Below are 19877 nucleotides of genomic sequence, written 5' to 3'. Positions count from 1 at the left end.
CGCTACTCATAAGGTGAAACAAAGCGACAGCTGAGGTGTGACATCGGAACCGCTAAGGTGTCCTTTCGGAGCAGATGGACTGAATGGACGGTAAGGGTGCGAGCGCGCATCCTAAAGTCCGCATAAAATTTCATAGCGTTTTGGAACCAATGGGGGTGTATTAAGTAGAGGGAATTTCGTGAACCTGTTAAATAATTTTATTGGACACAAACTAGAACTGCCTTGTAGTAATTGAAGAACACTCCGGCAATCGCGCGCCTACATTTGAAACCCAGGGAACGTTGAAACTGCATGCATGTGTATGCATGAACCGTGTTACCGTTCCCTGTCGGTGTGACTGCCCGAACGTCTTATGCAATGTTAATGGACACAAACAAACACTGCCTGGTGATCACTAAATAACACTTCCGAAATCGCGCGCTCAAGTTTCAAGGGTGTAACTCCACCTAATTTGACGCCCGTGGTTTCGCCGGCTTAACAGTAACACCCACCTAGCTTTGTTGGTTTTATCGCCCCGAGAACTTTTCTGGCATAATCAAGGAAAACGCCTTGTTTTTTTATTGTTCCTATTATCAGCAGCCTCATGTTTATGTTTCTATACGGGCCGTCATGGTGTAACGTAACGATGTATTGTCACGTGACGTCTGAATGTCACGTGATGCTATAACATCACGTGACTCACGGTGTCACCTGACGTCATTAAGTCGCGTGGCGTCACTGTGCAACGTGACTTGACATGACAGCGTCACGTCATGATGTCATCTGACGCCAGGTAACAGGTGTCGTAATGCGCGGTGTGACATCAGGGTCGTGTCGTGCGGTGCGACGTCAATGGTGAATCTTTTGACGGAGTGTCGAAAATGGCCCGCGTCAATATGGAGCGCAGTCGACGGCGCGAAACCCGCGAAGTGTTCCACTAACTGCTATTGCTGTAAAAAAAAAAAAAAAAAAAAGAAAAAAGAGAAGAAAACCAGCGATAGATAGACGGAAGGTACACGACGCCTAGCACGTCAAAAAACGCACGCATACACATCACTGAACAAACGAATTAAGCTAATCTTCTACAGGCAGAACTTCAGGCGTGTTTTCTTTAGGAAACACGGAAGAGCCTTTGTGGCCTTGGTTTCTTTAAAAGTTCCATTTCAGGAGCCGGGCACTTTCATCTCAGGGAGTGGTCGGTTGCCACGTGGCGGCATGGTGCTGTTGAGAGGACGCAGGGGAGAACACACTTCGGTTTGGCGCGAGTTTAAAGGGGCCGTGCAACGATATTGGGTTGGAGTGTTTTCCACCTCACAGTATACTTACTGGCACTAGACCCAGGTACGATTGTACGCGACGCCGCTGGTAAAGAAGCTTCTTGATCGCGAATAAATTTCAAGGATAAAAGCGAACTTCCTTTTCCAGTCTCTCCTTGACAAAACTTGACGACGTAGTCGTGAATTGCAATGTTGACGTGGGGCACCCGTGGTGACGATACTTAGATGCGGCTCATATACAGGGGACATTAGCACTGCGTGAGCATTCGATTTGGGCTTGAGAAAAGCATTGCCCACACGGGCATTCGGATAATGGCTAGAGTCCAGTGTCTGCAATGACGGGAATAGCCGAACTCTAACAATGTATGAAAGTCAGCGCGTGCCCTGTTCCTTTCCAACCCGAGCTCATGGTTATGATGAACATTGGCAGCATATAACAGGCGGCAGATCGCGTGACCGCTTCTTCTGCCTGCAAGTTGAGGGGGTGAACGCTGCTCGTTTTCTCGAATTTTTCCGCGGATAACGTTGCATGGAGAAAGAAAAAACACAACTAACGTGTGTTTTGTAGGCTGTGAACGCAAAGGAGTAACCCTAAGTGGTATTTAATAAAATTACAGAAGTTGCTGCACCGCCCCTTTAAGCTAAAACATTTTACTGTTGGAGTAGGATCATGACTGGGTTTCTACCTGCTCCGATTTCGTGTATGTCTTCCATGGTTGAATGTACGGGTCTGTGGAGTGCATCTTCGTCCGGTGTGTTTAGTGTCCTCTCCTCTCCATGCATCGAAAGTGGTTTCGAAGTGGCAACAAATGACGTCACAGAAGTCATGTTGTCTAATTCTGCGCTCCTGGCAGATGCTACAAGTCCCGGCAAAGAATACGAGTGAACGCGAGTGCCGCAGTGGTTGCCGCGTCTCAACTTCTGTCTGCTGAAACTTCCGTGTACTGGCAAACTGGAGAGCGACCTGCAGCAGATCAGGCGTCCGCCACGTCCACCACGGTTGCTGTAACACCGCCACGATCGCGGCTGGCGACAGCGTGACACTTCTATGACGCCATCAGGCGGAAATTGAGGGTCCACTTTCTAGGACGCGTTAAACACAACAGCAAGAGGCGCATGCCAGGCACCATGGTGTCAACTCTTCGGCACCTACCGTTTCTTTGCTGTGCGGGTCGAAGTTGTCCTTGATGAAGAGCGCGCCAACGGCCATGCCCATCTTCTTGTTGGCCAACTCGACGCAGTGGTGCCAACGGACCTTGTCAGCTGAGACGCCCAGCATCACCTTGCGGAAGTCGTTTCTCTTGTGTGCGTACTCGCCGTCCAGGTACGTCAGCAAGTAGTTCACGAGCCTCCAAACGGCGAAGTTGTGCAACGTCCTGTAGGCATGTGAGACGTTGACGTACAAAGAGCCGTAAGGGGGGGTGCAGAACATCCGAGGCTTCCGAGAAAATATCCATCCGCCATCTTGCTCAGTTGGGGTGCGCTTGGACACGTCATGATCCGATTACGAAGCCTTGCTAAGGCGTCGGAATCGGATTATGGCCGCGCCCAAAGGCACCCCAAGTGAGGAAGATGGCGGCGCCCCGAGGCCGTACTTGAAAACGTGTACGGTGTTTTGTGGCTCAAGACGGACCATGGAGGTAGGAAGCGTCTGGAGGCAACATGACGCCCCCAGAGGTGAAGCCCGGGGAGGCTTCCGGTTTGCAGGGACACACCCCCAATAATTACCAAAAAACAAAAGACGCTACTGAACGTACTTGGGCACCCTTGGGGGTCTTTCCACCGATCGCGATCTCTCCTTCCGGCTTCACTGGGATTTTCTCGTTTGGCTGGTTTGAGCAGGCGTGTCCCCTCCTCTCCTTCCTACCTCCATGAGACGGAGCGACCTCTGCTTTTGCAAGTGAAAGTTGTTTCCTACTGCAAATCTATGAAAACAACCCCATGCATGAGAGAACACTAAAGTTTTCGGTGGCTTCGGTCAGGCTTTGGCTGCACCAACAAACATCTTTCCAAAACTTTTTCCCAAGGCAAAAAAAAAAAAAAAATGCTGAGACACTAGGCTATGGACCGGCGTTGTGCCAAATACTCAACAAAAGTATTTAAAATGATACTAAATACCTATTTGAAGATGTATTTATAGAAGTATCAAGTTACTTTTAGCACGAACTCTCTTAAGCAAGGTACGAAACTTCAAAAACGTAATTAATTACATTTGAAAATACTTAGTAAGTTTTGCAAGTTGGTAAGATAAGAATAAAAAACAAAAACAAAAAGGGGTGGTCTATTTTCTACTAAAATCACGTTTTTCTGTGATCTTTATCACCTTCAAGAAGCGCCTTAGCGCAGCCAGACTTGTTGATAGTACTTGAGCGAACGACACAGGTGCACGTTAAGGTGACTCGAGGACAACAGCCGCTGTCGATGATTAACAACCAAGAACAAATACTTCGTCCCCCACAGTCAAAAGCGAGAAAAAGCACAACAATCTTCAAGCTGCAAAAAAAAAAAAAAAGAAGGTTACGAGGGAAACAAAGGAGAGTGTCCACAAAACTGCTCCTAAACTTCCTACCCGTACCCTCTCCGCACCAGTTCTGACAATCCTTGACGCATTGAGGTCAAGATGGTCAAGATTCCAGAATCAGAATCCACTAGTTCATAAATGACTCCACCTGGCGGAAAACTGGTTTAACAATGCGCGCATTCGGAAAGCGATGAAAGAAACCCATTTGAATGACCTTCGGAGCAAAACTTAAGCCACGATAGGTACACAAGGAGATTTGGGGAAGCCCAATCTAGCTCAACAAAGCCAGCAGGATCTATAGCTTCCTTGGCCGAAAGAGTGCCTGTGCTCGTATGAACGTGTTCGCGGATTTTCATACTGGAACCCCCTGAATCGGCGATTTTCAAAAATGGTTTATTGTGATCGTACCGAGCGTTTGCTTCACAATCCTCCGCTGACGAAACCACTCTAGTTCCAGACATAAGGTAAAGTCTAAATCTAAAATCCGGATTTTTTTTTATAAATGCAAGCAAAAACAGATTGAAAAAAAAAAAAACAAAGAAAAAAAACGAAGAAAAGTGGACAAAGGGTCAAGAGGACATAGAGGAAATAGAGGCGGGCGTCCTTAGCGCCATCCATTTGGTCGTTTGTTGGCATTTGGAGACTGCGTTTTCCTCGTGCATTGTTTTCTGTTCCGTGTTCAGTCGCTTGGCTCCAAGTTTGCAATCGGTTCAGCTTTACCCTGGAGTTCGACGACCTCTATAGTTCCATAGATTGTTCCGGCTAGAAGATTTCTTCCAGGGTTGCAAAATGTATTTGGGATACTGAGTACAAGACAGTGAGGAATGTAATTAAAATAGAGTAGGGGCAAATACTGTTTAGACTAAATGTTCTTGAGAGATGCCAAGATACTACCAAAAGTATTTGAAATACAGTATTTTGAGTAAAATATTTAAGATTGGCACAAGTCCGCAGTGGACGCATGCGTGGTGTTTGATGTTGAACGCCTTTCGCAACCAATTATACAAATATAGAACTCTACAGAAGGCGATTATCGGGATATTGCATAGAGGGTAATCACTAGGGTTCCGTGTTTTCGGAGTTTATTTTTCGTAAAATTCGCCAAGGGTGTTTTTCGGAGTTTACTTTTTTCCCGAAAATTCAGAGTTTATCGGAGTTTATTTATGTTTGATTCCAAAATCTCCGAAATCTGGAGCTTTATTTCGCAGTGTTTTCTATGAAAAATAAATAAATAATATCCGGATGTAAGCATATGCTAGATAAAAATAAAACGCGCTTATATCAAATAATATTTCTTGAGCTGGATTTGGTGCTGGCTCCATTGCCATTGGCAATACTAAGTTGTCCCACGGCAAAAGTTGCATACATGTGTGGCTTCGATAAACGTCGATACCTTAAAAATAATCTCATGGAGGTAGTCGCTGGATAGCATGTATTCATCCCATCCTATTCCATGCTACCCCGCGGCCGCGCGAGGTGGGGTGGTAAAGGATGTAATAGGGAAGGTTTAACTGGCACCTCTTCCCAATTTTATGCAATCTCTATGGTCCATAGCTTTTACTGTTACAAAATCACAACCTCTCCTTCTCCTTAAAACACAAATATTATGGCCCAAACTGGAAACCAATGCAGAGGCTTGTGTCGTGACCTGAAAGTACAATGAAATCTCGTCCAGAACCTTGACGAGATAAGCGGTAAGAACCCTTTTGTCAATGATCCGAGATTTGAAAGTAAACTTTGGTGTCATTTTCTCGGGATCATTGACCCTGTGCGCTGAACAAACATAATCGTAAAACACCGTCTTTATTTAATGTTGTTGTTTTTTTTGAAAAGGGGGAGGGGGGAGGGGAGCATTGGCATATCAAAGTTCGGAGTTTATCGGATAAATCCGAATTGACCGAAATTTTACCGGCGGGTGTTTTTCGAAGTTTTTTCGGATTTATCCGAAAACACGGAACCCTAGTAATCACTGGACGCCGTATTTGAGGTCATTGTTTGAAGCGCATGCTGAAAACTATGTAGCTCCCATTTACTGCCTGCCAAAAACAAATATCTTGATTGAATATAACCCACGTTTATGCACGTTCGACGTACATTACACTCAAGCAAGATATATGTTCTTGGCAGGCGAGGCACGTAGCCAGGATTTTGTTTCAAGGTGGGGGGGGGGGGGGGGGGGGGGCGGCGCCCATGACAAAATGCTGTATGAGGGGGAGGGGGGAAAGGAGGTCCCAGCAAAATGGAAGATTTCGGGGGGGGGGGGGGGGCGAGCCCCATGGGCCTCCCCCCTGTCTACGTGCCTGCTTAGAGGGGAACAAAAGTGACACTTGCAACACACAAAAAAGGACCTGGGTAAAAGGGGAGTTCATCCTTCACCTCTTCTGTAGCAGATTGGGTCACGCTTTCGCCCTTGTACCTTTCGTAAGGGCTGCCTCGTGCTTCGGATCCGGCGCTCTGATTGGCTCGGAATTAAGACCGTAGCGTTCGCGCTTTGCCAAGGTACGATGAAACGAAGTATATTTCGGAGCACGCGCCACAGACAACGGCCTCAGATATGGCGTCCAGTTGCGACTGCCGCCATGTTTGAACACGACACGACACGACGGACAGACAGGTGAGATGCTCGGGGAGACCTTCTGTCGGGCTCTTGCAGGATCTGACCGATTTGCTGGAGGTAGGGCACCGAGTAGACGACCACGGGCTCGTCTCCGGTCACGTCCACGGGCAGGAAGGTGGACATGTACTCGGTCCAGTTGAACTGCGTCCGGAAAGAAGAAGACGCGGTGGGCGAGGGGCACTGAGTAAAATTATACATCTAGCGAAAACGTAAAGGCAACTCCTATTTACAATAAAGCTTTGATTGGCAACTTTCTAACCACATGACTATTACAAATGATTAGCACTTTTCAAGGAGGAACTCTTTTTTCTGGATTGTGTTCTTTTATATAATATAAAGTCGGGAAAATCGGAACCTTACCCTGCGCAAATTCTGCTGGTTTCGATTGCCGACATTAATTTACACTTTTATTTGGACAACACTAACACTACCGACTCGTGCATCATAAAAAAAAAAGAGAGTACTTTTAATTTTTTGGGAATTCCCCGACTTTATCAAAAACTGCGATTTGGAGATAAGGTTCTAAGATATGGGTATGCCTTACCTGTGGTACCATGTCGGACAGTTCTCGGAGGGTCATCTTGTTGTAGATGGAACCGGTATCGTGCCTGTCTGCTTCGGGAACCGAAATCTGCACAACAATAAAATAGCGCATTAAAAGAAGCAATATATGTGTTGCCTTGTGACTTCCAAGGGGCATCAATCACTCTACAACGCGGCCATCGGCATTAATACCAATGTCTATACTAAAAAACGTGATAAGCCACTGATCAGATATACGAGGAACGGGGGACGTGCGTATACTGTGCGCACAGCCTACGCACAGAAGTCTCAACTAATTTTGTGAAACTAATTTTGTTTCACAGTTTTTGAGATCGAGGTGGAGCATGTACGTGATAACTAGGGGTGTCTGGTACCTGATTCAGGTTAATTTGTTCGCCACCGGGTAGGGCAGGCGCGATTAAACATCCTTCTGGCGCTGAAGAGGGAAACATGTAGCTCAACCGATGATTTGAAACCTTGATGACGAAAGTAAACAGCAGCAACAACTACAATCAACTACTGTTTAGTTAATGCATCTCGCACAGTATTGCCTTCGGCGGCTTTATTGAAATAAAATATTGCATTTTAGTTGTCTGATATATTCATCGGCGAGAGTGTTTTCCCCAGTTTTGGGTAAAGTACCCGCATCTAAAAGTACTTGAAGTAAAGTACAAAGCAAATGAGAGGTTGTGCACTATACTTCAAGTATAGTAGTAGACACACCAGACGCAATGTATACATGAAGTATTATAAATACAATGTACTCTCAAGTAAGCTACAAGAATTTTAACACAATCTTTCACCGTGCCCTTTGATTCCCCTAACAGTGCTTTTTTATCTTTTTCAGCTGGTATGCTGCAAAAAGCATACCAGCTGAGAAAGGGTGCATCAATTGTTTTTTTGTATTGTTCTCTTGGAAATGGCGGTGAATATTGCGTAAAGTCAAGTCGTCAAAGAGTATTAATTTTCGGAAATGGCGCCGAATTCAGAATTCCATCAGACTTTTGAATTTAGTGCCTCTTGCACTGGATTGCACTCAAGGGGGTTAACCGTACTAAAAAAGAGCACGATGTCAGCCGGGTAGCTTCCGCAAGCAATCCTCTGGTGGAACAGTGTCGTCTCCTAATATGTTTAACCTCTTCGCTTGTGCTGATAGAGTAAGTATCGATGTTCGAAACGCTGCGGGAAAGCCGCCCCCAGTCCAAACGGAGCGATGAGGCGTCTGCTCACGTTTCTGGTGTGAGTAGAATATCCCTCCCAGTATACCTTCAGAGTTCGCAAAGCATCATTTTGTGATACAAATATAACAAGACCAAATATCTGGAATGTACGTGTTTGATGTCGGGACTTGTACTTTACTCGAAAAAAAAAAAAAACAAAAAAAAAAAAACAAGAAAACTTTAGGTAAAGTACAAGCAGGTAATCAGAGAATGTACTTCAAGTAAAGTACACGTTTTCTAAGACTACTTGAAGTTGTACCTTAAGTACAATGTACTTAAAGTACTTCCCAACACGGGTTTTCCTTCCTCGCATTAAATCTGGTCGTCTCTAAAACTTTTCAATTTGGTCCCTGTTCCTGTTCAATTCTGTTTAACAAATTGTTGCTCCAACCAGATATGTAAGATTGATCAATCAGACTTCAATACAATGTCTGCAGAAGGCTATTAAATAAGTGCCTGTAAGTCAATTATTGCAGTTTTCTAGAAACCTAGAAAGTGCTTGAAGCAACCTTTAGTACCAAGTACTCAAAATATGCTTTTAAATTGCCACAGCGGAATTACGGAAACATAAACTCTGCTCTGAATCCAACTTGACGAAGCATCTGGGTCGCCATCCTTAATGAACCCACTCGTTCTCGTCATCAAATTCTCTTGAAACTGAGCCGAATGTTTAAGCACCGGCGTTCGCAACCGCTTTGAGAATGCGGTCCAACCGCCCGTGTGATTGAGACACGAGGATGCTCACAAAACGGTGTCATTAAAAATGCGACCCAAAGCCTCGTGAAGCCGACACTGTGGGAAATGTGGACTGTACGTACGTTGGCCAGCCTGGTCTCCAACTGGAGCACCTGTTCCATTTGCGCGTCGGCCTCCTCTGGCTCCGCGCCCAGCAACAGCGCCACCTCGACCATGAGCCTGTGGTAGGCCCTGCGATCCTTTTCGCTACCTTCCTTTAGGTAGTACTCGCGGCTCGGCAAGCCGAACGCCAGCTGCTGGTCCATCTGTGGCAAGGAACCCCAGAGTCTCACTAGAGCGACAAACAGAAACGACCGACGCCGACCAACCTCAAGCACCTGTAGTGTGCACGCGAAGGCATCCTTGGCAGGCTCGCTACCAGTCGTGCTTACTTCAGGAGCACCGACGTACTGCAAGCCTGCCGAAGGATCCTTCGCGTGCATACTACAAGTGCTTGAGGCTGGTCGGTGTCGGTTGTTTTTGTTCGTCGCTCTAGTGGGACTCCGGTGTAAGAATGCAAAGCTGTCGTTTGATGAACCTTTTAAAAGAAAAGTTCGAGCATGCCGGTGCTTTCGTGTGTCTAACAAGAATACACGTTTTGAAGATATTATAAGCTGAACGCTACAAATGGCAGCGGTCAGAAGCGCTTCAGGGAAACGGTCTAAGAACGATTTATGACACACCCCAGCTTAAAATTGTGTCGTGTGTTTATTTGTACAGCGGGAGATTCAACCCCAATGGGCGTTTGGTTTCTCTGGTTTGAGCGTGCAGTGCTTTCCTCCCAATAATTCGGTCACAGTACATGTTTTGGAAGTATGCTGAGTTGTTTTGTGACCTTGAATAGTAATGTTATGGAACCCATGCCTCACAATGCGTAGTATAGAAACGAGAAAAAAAAACAACAACAACAAACAAAGTCCCTCAACTTACGGATTATACGACCGATTTATGAAACGAATAAAGCGAACGCCAAAGAAACAAAAAGCTCGTATCACGGTTTGCTAACTTTTCTAGTGCGTCGTACAAAAAAAAAAAAAAAAAAAAAAGAAAGCAACAGTTTTCTATTTTTTCCTTACCCCCGAAAAAAGAAAAAAGAAAAGCTGAACCGAGATTGTTGCGCACAGCGGTACGAGTGAAGACCGGGCTGAACATCACCAAGGGATCGAAACGCTAGATCCCGACCGAATCAACCAACCAGGCGGACGGACGACGACAATGGCCAGCCTTCTATGTTTTTTTTTTTGTTTTGTTTTGTTTTCAAGAAAGCACAAGGTTGGGAGTAACGAAACTTGACGGCCGTGGCGTCGCGCATGAGCGGCTCTGGAAGCGCGCAGCATTTGTAGCCTTCGCGCCGCGGCCGCCATCGTAACTGTCTAGGCCAAAATTGAGGGTTCCCCACTACTTCCCTACGCGGCTCTCCGCCATTTTTCTCCCCCACCCCCTTTTCCCCCGTTCGCCGAAAGGACGGTTTCGTTTAATAAAGCGTCGAGCGAATCTCGCGTTGGGCGCGGGACGCTCGCTCAAGTCGACTGAGCCGTGAGAAATGGGAGGCGACTCGGCGCAGACGATCCTCGCGCTTCCCTTTTCTCGTTCTTGTATTTTTCCGAGCAGGATCGATTTTTCAGAAAAATTGGAATCTTTTGATGTGACGGTCGGTGTACGGCTACACCGTTGCCACTCGTCGGTCGCGTATAATTTGGCTGTTTGAATACTACACCGGCGGACGCGTGCGGCGTCTTCACCAAATGCCACCGGGTTGTCGGCACGGGGATTTTATTTTTTTTATTAATTTTTTTTAACGTTTTCTTCCATCCAATTACGTATTCCAAATTTATGAGTAACGTGAACGTAATTTTATTCTGCATGGAAGCCCTTCACCTACTTCGCCTTCTTCTTCGGCATTTCCTTTTTCTGTCGTATTCCTTCTGTACCTCGTTTCAGCTCAAGTTCAGAGAAAGCAGACGTGGAATGGTAATGGAACCAATCAAGCAGCGACAAAAACGTAAGTTGCTAGGCCTTTTTTTTGGTCAAGATTGGTTCAGGGATGTATAGAATACGTACAAAAATATGACGAACACCATGATGGTGCACTTTTGACGCTCTCTTATTGGTCCCGTCCGCTCGTATGCGTCGGCTGCGTCTGGGCTTGAATGGAAAGGAAGTATAGTCTTCGTTGGGGCAAGCTTCGCCACTGCTATGCTTCGTTTCAGCTTAGGTTCGAGCACGGCCGATGTTATGAGCCGAAGGGCCAATCAAACAGCGAAAAAGGCGCAACGCCATGGCGTGCCCCCTGCAGTTGATAGGACCAACCGGTATTCGCCGTCTCTCTCTGTGCGTGCTCCTACGCCGGCTAGTCCTATCAGACGCAGAGAGCACGCCATGACGTTGCGAGTTTCGCGCTATCTGATTAGTTCTTCGGCTCATAACATCGGCCACGCTCGGACCTAAGGTGAAACGGAGTATAGTTTATGATTATGCACAAGCAGGGATGGGCAAAATACATGCAAATATGTATCCAAATACAAATGCAAAATACTTCGTCAAAAATGTATTTAATTACAGATCTAATTACATTTCCAAAAAAGCATTTAAGTACAAGATACAAATACAACCAAATGTATTTGGTCTCCTCCAGATACTTTTTCAAATACATTCCTCAAAATTTGCGTCTGCGACTTCAGGGCACCTGTAACGGGTGTCTGGGTATCTCATTTTAATTTTGCATCGCGCACTCGGGAGTTAGTGTGCGAGGCTCTAGTAGCGTAATAGAAATATAATCACAAAAAAATGTAATATGCTTGGACGTAATAGGTGAAAAAAGTACAGAGCTTCAAGCAGCTTTTTTGTCGATTACATTTTGGTATAGACCAAGAAAGAACCGAGACAACCAAGACGCGCAGCACTAGCTAGAGATTTTTTTCATTGTTGCAACTCGCACCAGTTACAAAAATCTGGACGACCCGCGCATTTAGAATGTTCCAGGCAAAAATATGGATGTAAATCAGACTGGGAAGCATCACAAGTTGTCACAGGCACTTATTTAGCCAGTCTACCTGTAAACGTCGATTTCGTCACTATTCTTGCCCTGGACTAGCGCCGTAATCACAAAGTTACCAAACGCTTGTGCTTGATTGAGAGACACTGCATTCGGTGCAGAGCGTAGTTTTTTCTCTACTCTGGACAGGGACAATAAATTTGAGGGATGTATTTTCGCCCACAAAATTGTATTTAATTACAATTGTATTTGAAATACTCACGTTTTACTATTTAAATACACACGTCAAATACATTACCCAATTTGTAATTAAATACAAATGCAAAATACACAAAGTATTTGAAATACGTATTTAAAATACTTGTGTTTGAAATACTGCCCATTCCTGTGCATAAGTATGCGCGTTGTTAGCTGCATATTGACGTGAAACGTTCTTTGGCTAGGTGTTCGGCATTTCGTGAAGCCCAGATATAAGTGAAGCCTGGTTAAAAGAGTGGCCGCGAGGCTCGACACTGATTGGTTGACGGGTGGGAGAGGAGGAGTGAGGTGCTCGACGCCGATTGGCTAACGGGTAGGTCATGCGATCAGAAGGGTAGGGGAGGAGGAGCTTAACCACTTGTGCGCACTGAGAGAGGAGCTCGAGAGTATGGAAGGCTCCGGTAGATCGCCAGGTTTATCAGCCCAATTAGCAGTAGTGTCGATTTATTCTAGGAACAACTATCAAGTCTACACATGGTACGCGTTAAACTCTCTGATGAAGAGCGCCGTGAACGCAGTCGTCTGGACGCTGGAAACTTAGAGTATCGCTAAACGTTGATGCTAGGACGTTTCACGTGTGCAACACAATGGCCTAGCGATTTGCCATACATATTTTCGGTCTCTTTTTGACTGATAGATAGAACGGCGCTCCCTGATATGCATTGACGACTACGCAATGAAGGAAGCAATAAAATTAAAAAAAACCGAACATAATCTTTCTTTCTTCAAATCGCTATGTTTTAAACGTCGAGCACCCACTTTTTATTTTTGATATTGTTTGTCCTATACAGCGTGGTGAGCGGTGCATGTATATGTGATGTAGCTTCATAAAACGCGCACCCTTGAGCGAGCTCGTTCGACCAAAAGCTCCCAAGAGGGCAACAAGAAACATGCTGCGGGACGTTTTAATGGTACAGATTTTGTCTGTTTTGAAGAGTATTTGTTGTGGCACTAAAGAAAATAATAATAATAAGAAATAAAAAAAAGAGGTATTTGAGCAAGAAAGAGTGTAATAAAGGGTCAATGGTAAAGCACGTGAACCCTCTACTTCAATAAAACTCCGTAGGAAATTTGGAGAGGGCAGAGCTCTTATCTTGAAGTGGTGCTTGTTTTAATCCCCGCGGCAGGTGAGGAGGCTTAAGGTTTGTGGTGTCGTAAACGTTGCGCAGGCGCTCCAGAGGCTTGCCATATCGTGGGCTCATAAATTTCAGAACCACCGACAGATCCGGGAGTACGTGTCGTGGCTTCTGGGCGAATCGTATCTACGCGAATGTTGTGCCGATAATGCTTCTGCTGCGTGCGTTCGATTGTCAGCGTCGTTAGCTCAATTTGGCAGAGAGAGCAGCCTAAAATCCGAATAATTGTTTTGTGGGTATGTTTATACAGCCGGAAGTTAGTCATCCCTAATAAGCGTCTGGTGTCTCAGCTGTAGATGAGCAATTGTGCCAATGCGGTACAACCTCTAGCCTGGGGCCTTTAACGTGCATGCACCCCGCAGTACTAGTAATACACGACCGCACGCCGGTACGACGCTCATTCAGATAGTAACGGGCAGAGGTGGGGACTGAGCCCAGTAGCCCAGGATCCTTGGGTTCTGCAGCGCGAACTTTCGCCCCGCGCGCTCCGAGCTGCGGTGCGTTAACATATTCGGCCACCAATTCCCCGCCTAAGATCCCTAGACACGAAAGGTAGCGACGTCTACCTTCTCCTCTGGCGCGCATACTTTTTTCCCCTTTACTCTTTGCTTTCTCGCTGCAGTCGACATTCTGATTATCTCAGGGTTGTAGGCGGCATATACTGATTGTAAGTCAGAGCGCGATTAACAGATACTCGAACGCGCGCACACAAGATAAACAAGCATTGTCACGGTGCAGTTTCTGGATCGGATTGGATTAGCCGGAAAGAATGCACTCACGGAGAGATGCCGAGAGCTGACGCTGTGCGCTCTGGCGTTTCTTAATTCTGGGTCATCGATAGCATCTGCTGTGCTCTGAAGGCATAACTATTTTCCCCTCCTTCCACCTTCTCTTCTTTCGTTGCGCACACTATTCTTTTTTTTATTTTCCATATTCTTGCTCTTCCGCACTTGTTCGCCATCCTAATCTCCAAGGACAGCAAATAGCGCAGTATCTAAGGCGATGAAATTCACCCATTTTTTATCAGAAATTGTCGCTTGTAAGTTATAAGCTAGGTTTCCGTGTTTTGGGGGTTTATTTTTCTTCGAGTTAAAGGTATTCTACAGGGATTTATTTTTTCCCCACAAATTCGGCGAAAAAACAGTACACGCACATGGGATTCCCCAAGCTCCGGGCAGCGTGTGCATGACTAAAATACTGGGATAATGTGGGAATACGGTATGAAAAGTAAACGGCAAGTTTGAAAGAAGCAGCCGCGAATAATTCTGTGCGGGCTGTGTTTCGTACAAAATAAAGCCGCAGATAAATATTTCTTTGCGTGTAACCGTGAGTTTTTTTGTTTGTTCAACGACAGGTGCAATTCGGGATGTTCCGGTTTTCCCCGAGTTATAACTGGTTTTCCCCTGTTATAACTTGTAAGTTATAACACTGCCTAAAGTTTTCACACCCCTTGCAAAAAAAGTAAAATAAGAAAAAAACACACACACGCATATCGAAAGTGTTTTAAGGCTTCTGCGAATAGATCGCTCCAGTGTGTTCTCTTGTCGTAAGCGGTTGCGAGAGGTTTAAACACGATCGATTTCAGTAAAACGACAATGTGGGAACCAGCCATAACTCGATGACCTCGATAGGAGGTTGCCGTCTCTAAACGGAATGTGCGAGAGGGTCGCCGACCTGTATGATGTTGACGGACGAGTTCTTGTCGTCAGGCCCGACCCACTGCTCGACGATGACCCCCTGGTCGAAGTCGCCTCGGAGGATGCCCAAGAGCCTTTCCAGGGTCCACGTGGGCGCCGTCCAGTTCCGCTGAGTCACGGGCCAGCCACCAAGGCGCTTCAGCACGATGCGCAGAGGCCGGTCTCCGATGTCCTCAATGACGTCTGCGAGACGAGCACTTCTGCGTCTACGAACACTGCACTCGATTCGCGTCCCCGATACTTCGCACCGCCTTCCTGCAAGTACTACGGCAACACCATCGATAAAGCAAGCTTAGACTAACGTGGTGTCTTGCAGTTCCTTTTTTTTTTTTTGCCGAAGGCGAACGTACCATTGATCGCCTTCTGCGCACTGCCATTTCTTGCGCATTACGTTCAGAGCACGCGCTTAGCTCTCGCACTCGAAAATAATCCAATGCCGCGCATCTCGCCACCGAAGGTGCATGAAGTGGCGTCAAATATATACTTTCTATAGACTTTTCAAACTTTTTGTCGCGGTCCCACCTTACAGAAGACGCAGCTGCAAACATGATGACAGAATTTTCTGGGGACACGGGTTAAGCATGTTTGCTTTATGCATGTCATGCTTCAAACATGTCTACATGCTGTTTTGTATAATGTGTAAGCAGTGCGAAAGTGAATTTGCTTCTTTTATTTATTTATGACTGCACAAAAGCTCTCGTGTTGTGCCGGTGGCCCGTTCAAAAAGAACGCGCAGAGCTGAATTTATATAACCGCTGACTGGAGTGGAAAACAATTTTGTCGAAATCTGCGGAGTTGTTTAGGTACTGCTACTTGCAGAGCGACGCTTGACCTCGAATCAGCTCCTGGATTGGGGAACGTGAATGAGACGTTCAAACTACATCAGTTGCAGTGACGCTACTCAACGACAACGCAACGCGAAAGTGCTTCCCTTGTGCCTTATACGAAAGCTATATGAATTCTTGCTGGCTCGTCGCCTGGAGCTTTTCATCTGGTTTGGCTTTTTTGCTTCGCGCTTTACCGGACCAGAGGAACGAGTGAGCAGATGGGATGTTGCTTGACATTTAAATTCAGGTTTAGGCTGTATAGACGAAAACCGGCGTTGACTGTTCGACATCAAAAACAGCGACGGTTAGAAGTCCGGTTACCGACTGTTGCCGGCACGCCGGAGTTGACTTGGTTTTGCTGGGACGAACACAGGCTCGCCATTTGCTCGCATTCAGTTACCTTTTTTAAGACGAACCGAAATAAACAGGCAGAGATGGGTCGTGTGCGCACCGTTTTGCATGATGGTCATTTTGGATAAAGGAATAGACGAATGCGAGATGGTTGGTTCTGTCCAATGTCATACAGGGAGGACGCAGGAGGCACCAGCCAGGGTAGTGGGCTCGTGACACGTTTTGTCGATATAATTAAAGCAAAATGTGTCTTGGTCTTTTTAACGTTTTCTTATTTCCAACCAGGTTAAAATACAACTTGAAGAATATTTATAGCGATGAAAGGAGAACATAACATACTCTGACGTTTTGTTCAGTATATTTTTTTAGAGAGAGAAAAATATTATGCTTCAATACACGACCTTGAAGGGTTCAGAAGGTACGGCTTACTTACTCAGCTTCATGCAGGAATGGTACAAAGTCTTAGCCTTGATTGTGGCGCTGTTGTCGTAAGGATTAGGGGGCTCCTCCAAGAGATCTGCATTGGAAAGAATGGCATTGGCGACACCTGGTGTTTCAAAGCATTAAAAACAGTCAGACAGTTACAAAGTGACCGCATACAGTAATACCCACTTCTATACAGAACGAGAACCCGGTCGTCGATAAGAGAATAGTAGAGGCTATGCACACTTGTTACCGGCTTAAGCTGATCAAGTTGGTTCATTGTTGGTGAATGGGCGCCAGCTGAACATAAAAAAAGAACGCACAGAGAAAAAAAACAGCGGTGCGAATGTTCTAATTTTTTCTCTGTGTGTTTTTTATGTTCAGCTGGCCCCATTCACAAGCTATGCACACCTTCGTAGCAAAAACTAAGAAACTGTTGCAATGAATTTTTTTTCCCATGACCGACATTAACCTTCACATAACGAACCCTTCATTGCATTACTAGGTACAACATGGTCTTACAAAATAATGAACATAACGATTTGTCACACAGCCGCGCAGCATCTTTGTACATAGTCACTCAGCAACACATCCTTTTTGTATACAGTCGCCTGCATTTTGGTTCAGTTACCAATTGCCTTACAAAAAAACTTGTAAACAACATTATTTATTTATATATTTGTTGTTTTATTTTAGCCGACTTGTTCTGGCCTCCGGCCTTTCTAGTACACCTCAACCCTCCTCGGTCGAAATAAAAAAAATATTATTATTATTATTATTATCATGGATGTACCTGCTGAAACAACATGCATACCTGGTGCGTCCCAGTGATCGTCTGAGTATTTTTCGTTTAGTGAATATTTCGACGTCCAGCAGAAATCCCATTTAAAAACGTCTGCACACCAGTAAGAGATTGTGGAACAATCGGGTGGAACCACACCGAACCTTGTAGGCCGACGCTTTGCCTCAGAGCCATCAAGGCGGTTACAATTTCTGTCTAGTTCACGTTCGGAGCATGAATGGGACGAGACCTTTGAGGATGATCTGCAGCTCGTCCGAGAGGACTTCGAAGGTGGACACGCTGGACCGGTCCTCAGGAATCTGGTGGCGCTTGTTCCAGGCGCCGCACGCGAACTGGAAGAAGTCCTCGCACGGGTCAGCGCTCTGGTCCATGCCGTTCAGGAGGGACGACGCTGGGAACAACAAGACACGTCGGCAACTCTTCATGAACAGTCGGACGGCAGGCGCCGGGACTTGGCCGCAGCCCATTCTCGGAGATCCACTAAGGGTCCCTTCACACATGCGGTTGAACAGCACTCGCGATGCGGTTGAGAACGCGGCCGCTTAAAGATTGTTCAGTTTCAAAGGCATTCGACGATGAAAAGAAGCGGCTATGCTTCGCGGTGGCGGTTCGAACGCCGGTATGAATGCAGTATAAAGCCCGGGTTGCAATGCTTATACATCATACAAAAGACAGTCTGCATACAGATTCGGACGTGAGTCACTTCGAGATCCGTGCTTCGAATGCCGCATGGCAATGAGTTGAAGGAGAAATTTGACACGCGGCATTCGAACCACGGATATTGCGGTGACTCGTGTTTGCAGACTGTCTTTTGTATAATGTATGAGCAGCGTGACCCCGGCTTTAGGGCTCCGTTCACAAATGCGGTGTACGGTTTGCGTCTCCGGTGCACGTTTGATACATATTTCCCCCGGTTTTGGGGTGCTTAGATTACAGAGTTTTTGCGTTTTCTTCTTTTTTTTTTTTTGTTTGTTTCGCGAGTGTTCTGTGGTCTCGCGTCTTTCAAAACCTGACCCGTGTTCTCGCTGAGCCACGACCATGGGCTAACGGTTCGACTGAGCACAATGCTTGAAGATAAAGCACCGAAGCGCAGTCTGCGCAGCCTTGGTGCCACGACCCCATAATTATTCTTGTGCCCAAGGAACAGATAAAAAAAAAAAGCAAGGAATGTTCAGAATCACCGAGAAAGAATGCGTACGCCGTAAAGCGAAGCCTATATCGCTTGCATTTCAATGAAAAGACGGGAAGCCGACTCACCCAGAAACAAACAAAATAGCTTTTATTTATTATTATTTTTTTTAGTTAGAGTTTAAAGCGGGGAAAAAAAAAAAAAAAGAAACTGCAACGATCTGGTGACTCAATGCTGCAACACGTTGACAAAACATTGAGCGATTGCGTGTGACCTAGGAATTGATCAGTGTCTGGAGCTGTATGGTAGGTAATAAAAAAAAAACAAAAAAAACAATATTTTTGATGCATTGATGATTTCTGTGCACGGCAATTAATCGTCAATTAATTAATAAATAAACTCGAATATGTTCACGACTGCAAATTATTCATGTTTTCTTTTCTTCTAAAATATGCATTATGTTGAAGAAAAAAAGGAGTCTTATGAATCCACAGGGGGAAATTCTTGTTAAGACACTTAAGAAAAAGCTTAATTATTGCAGGCTTTTGGAGCCATAAAAATGCACCGACATCGTTTTCAAAGTTCCTTTTCTTTTTTTTTCATCCCCAATCAATGATAACATGGAATTGCCTACCAAAAGGCACTTCTGATAGCCCGATACCTGATGCATTCTAGGTCAAGTTAAGATCACTTTCTGTAAATTAATTTGCATATTCTGGGTTTACGGGTGGGATGATGCATTTACCATTGTGTTTGATATTCACTCTTGCTGGGAACGTGACGGGGCCTGCAGTACTGGGAACTAAATCAATCAGTAAATAAGTGGGTTTACCACTGTGAGGGTTGCAGGAGACGTTTTTTTTTTAAAAGTTTGTTCAGCATGTTTTTATGACCTTCCCGTTTTGTTCGAAACTCAGCAAGGTCTAAGACCAAGTTCGCACCCAAATGAAGACACGCGAACTCGATCCGCGCGCTCGTTACGCGGAAAGAAGCCCGACGCCCAGAAGGACCAACAAGCGAGTGCAAGGACGTCTCCAAAGCGTGCACCGGCTCTCCGGGAGTCCCCCCTGAGCCATTCACGACATCCCGTGGCCTGGTGGCTATTGCCCCGGCTCTTTTATTTTCGGGGCTGCATTCGTACGATTCCTCGCGAGTCCTGACTTTGAAAAGTAGGCCGCGGACGGCACGACGCGTCGCCCGCACCACCGCCTTGCCTCGTGCACTCAGCACGCCGGTGCGGAAAGGAAAAGCGCCGAGATTCAGCAAAGAACGTCGCTCTCCTGGCCTCTTGCTCCTTGCCTCCGCGCTACGTTCTCTTCGTTTACTTTACAGCAGTCTCCGGAGGATGGTGAAGAGCGTTTTATTGT

The 19877-nt window shown here is 45.9% G+C and overlaps 1 protein-coding gene across 1 annotated transcript in view; it reads right to left on the bottom strand.

The window, feature by feature from the left end:
- LOC8031989 (neprilysin-1) overlaps window positions 1-19877 on the bottom strand; it is a 61437-nt gene that overhangs the window by 24602 nt on the left and 16958 nt on the right. The window contains exons 2-8 of the mRNA XM_029980359.3: window positions 17611-17772; window positions 16590-16673; window positions 14956-15161; window positions 8976-9158; window positions 6939-7025; window positions 6411-6535; window positions 2410-2632 (exon numbers count right to left, since the gene is read on the bottom strand). Of these exons, the coding sequence (XP_029836219.2) occupies window positions 2410-2632; window positions 6411-6535; window positions 6939-7025; window positions 8976-9158; window positions 14956-15161; window positions 16590-16673; window positions 17611-17752 (1050 nt within the window). The 5' untranslated portion in view covers window positions 17753-17772. The remainder of the gene's footprint in view (window positions 1-2409; window positions 2633-6410; window positions 6536-6938; window positions 7026-8975; window positions 9159-14955; window positions 15162-16589; window positions 16674-17610; window positions 17773-19877) is intronic.

This window comes from Ixodes scapularis, unplaced genomic scaffold (genome assembly GCF_016920785.2).
Source record: "Ixodes scapularis isolate PalLabHiFi unplaced genomic scaffold, ASM1692078v2 PGA_scaffold1__304_contigs__length_218370807, whole genome shotgun sequence".
In the NCBI taxonomy this organism is placed as follows: domain Eukaryota; kingdom Metazoa; phylum Arthropoda; class Arachnida; order Ixodida; family Ixodidae; genus Ixodes; species Ixodes scapularis.
Note: the sequence above shows the minus strand (reverse complement) of the source record. Positions and strands in the feature narration are given on the sequence as shown.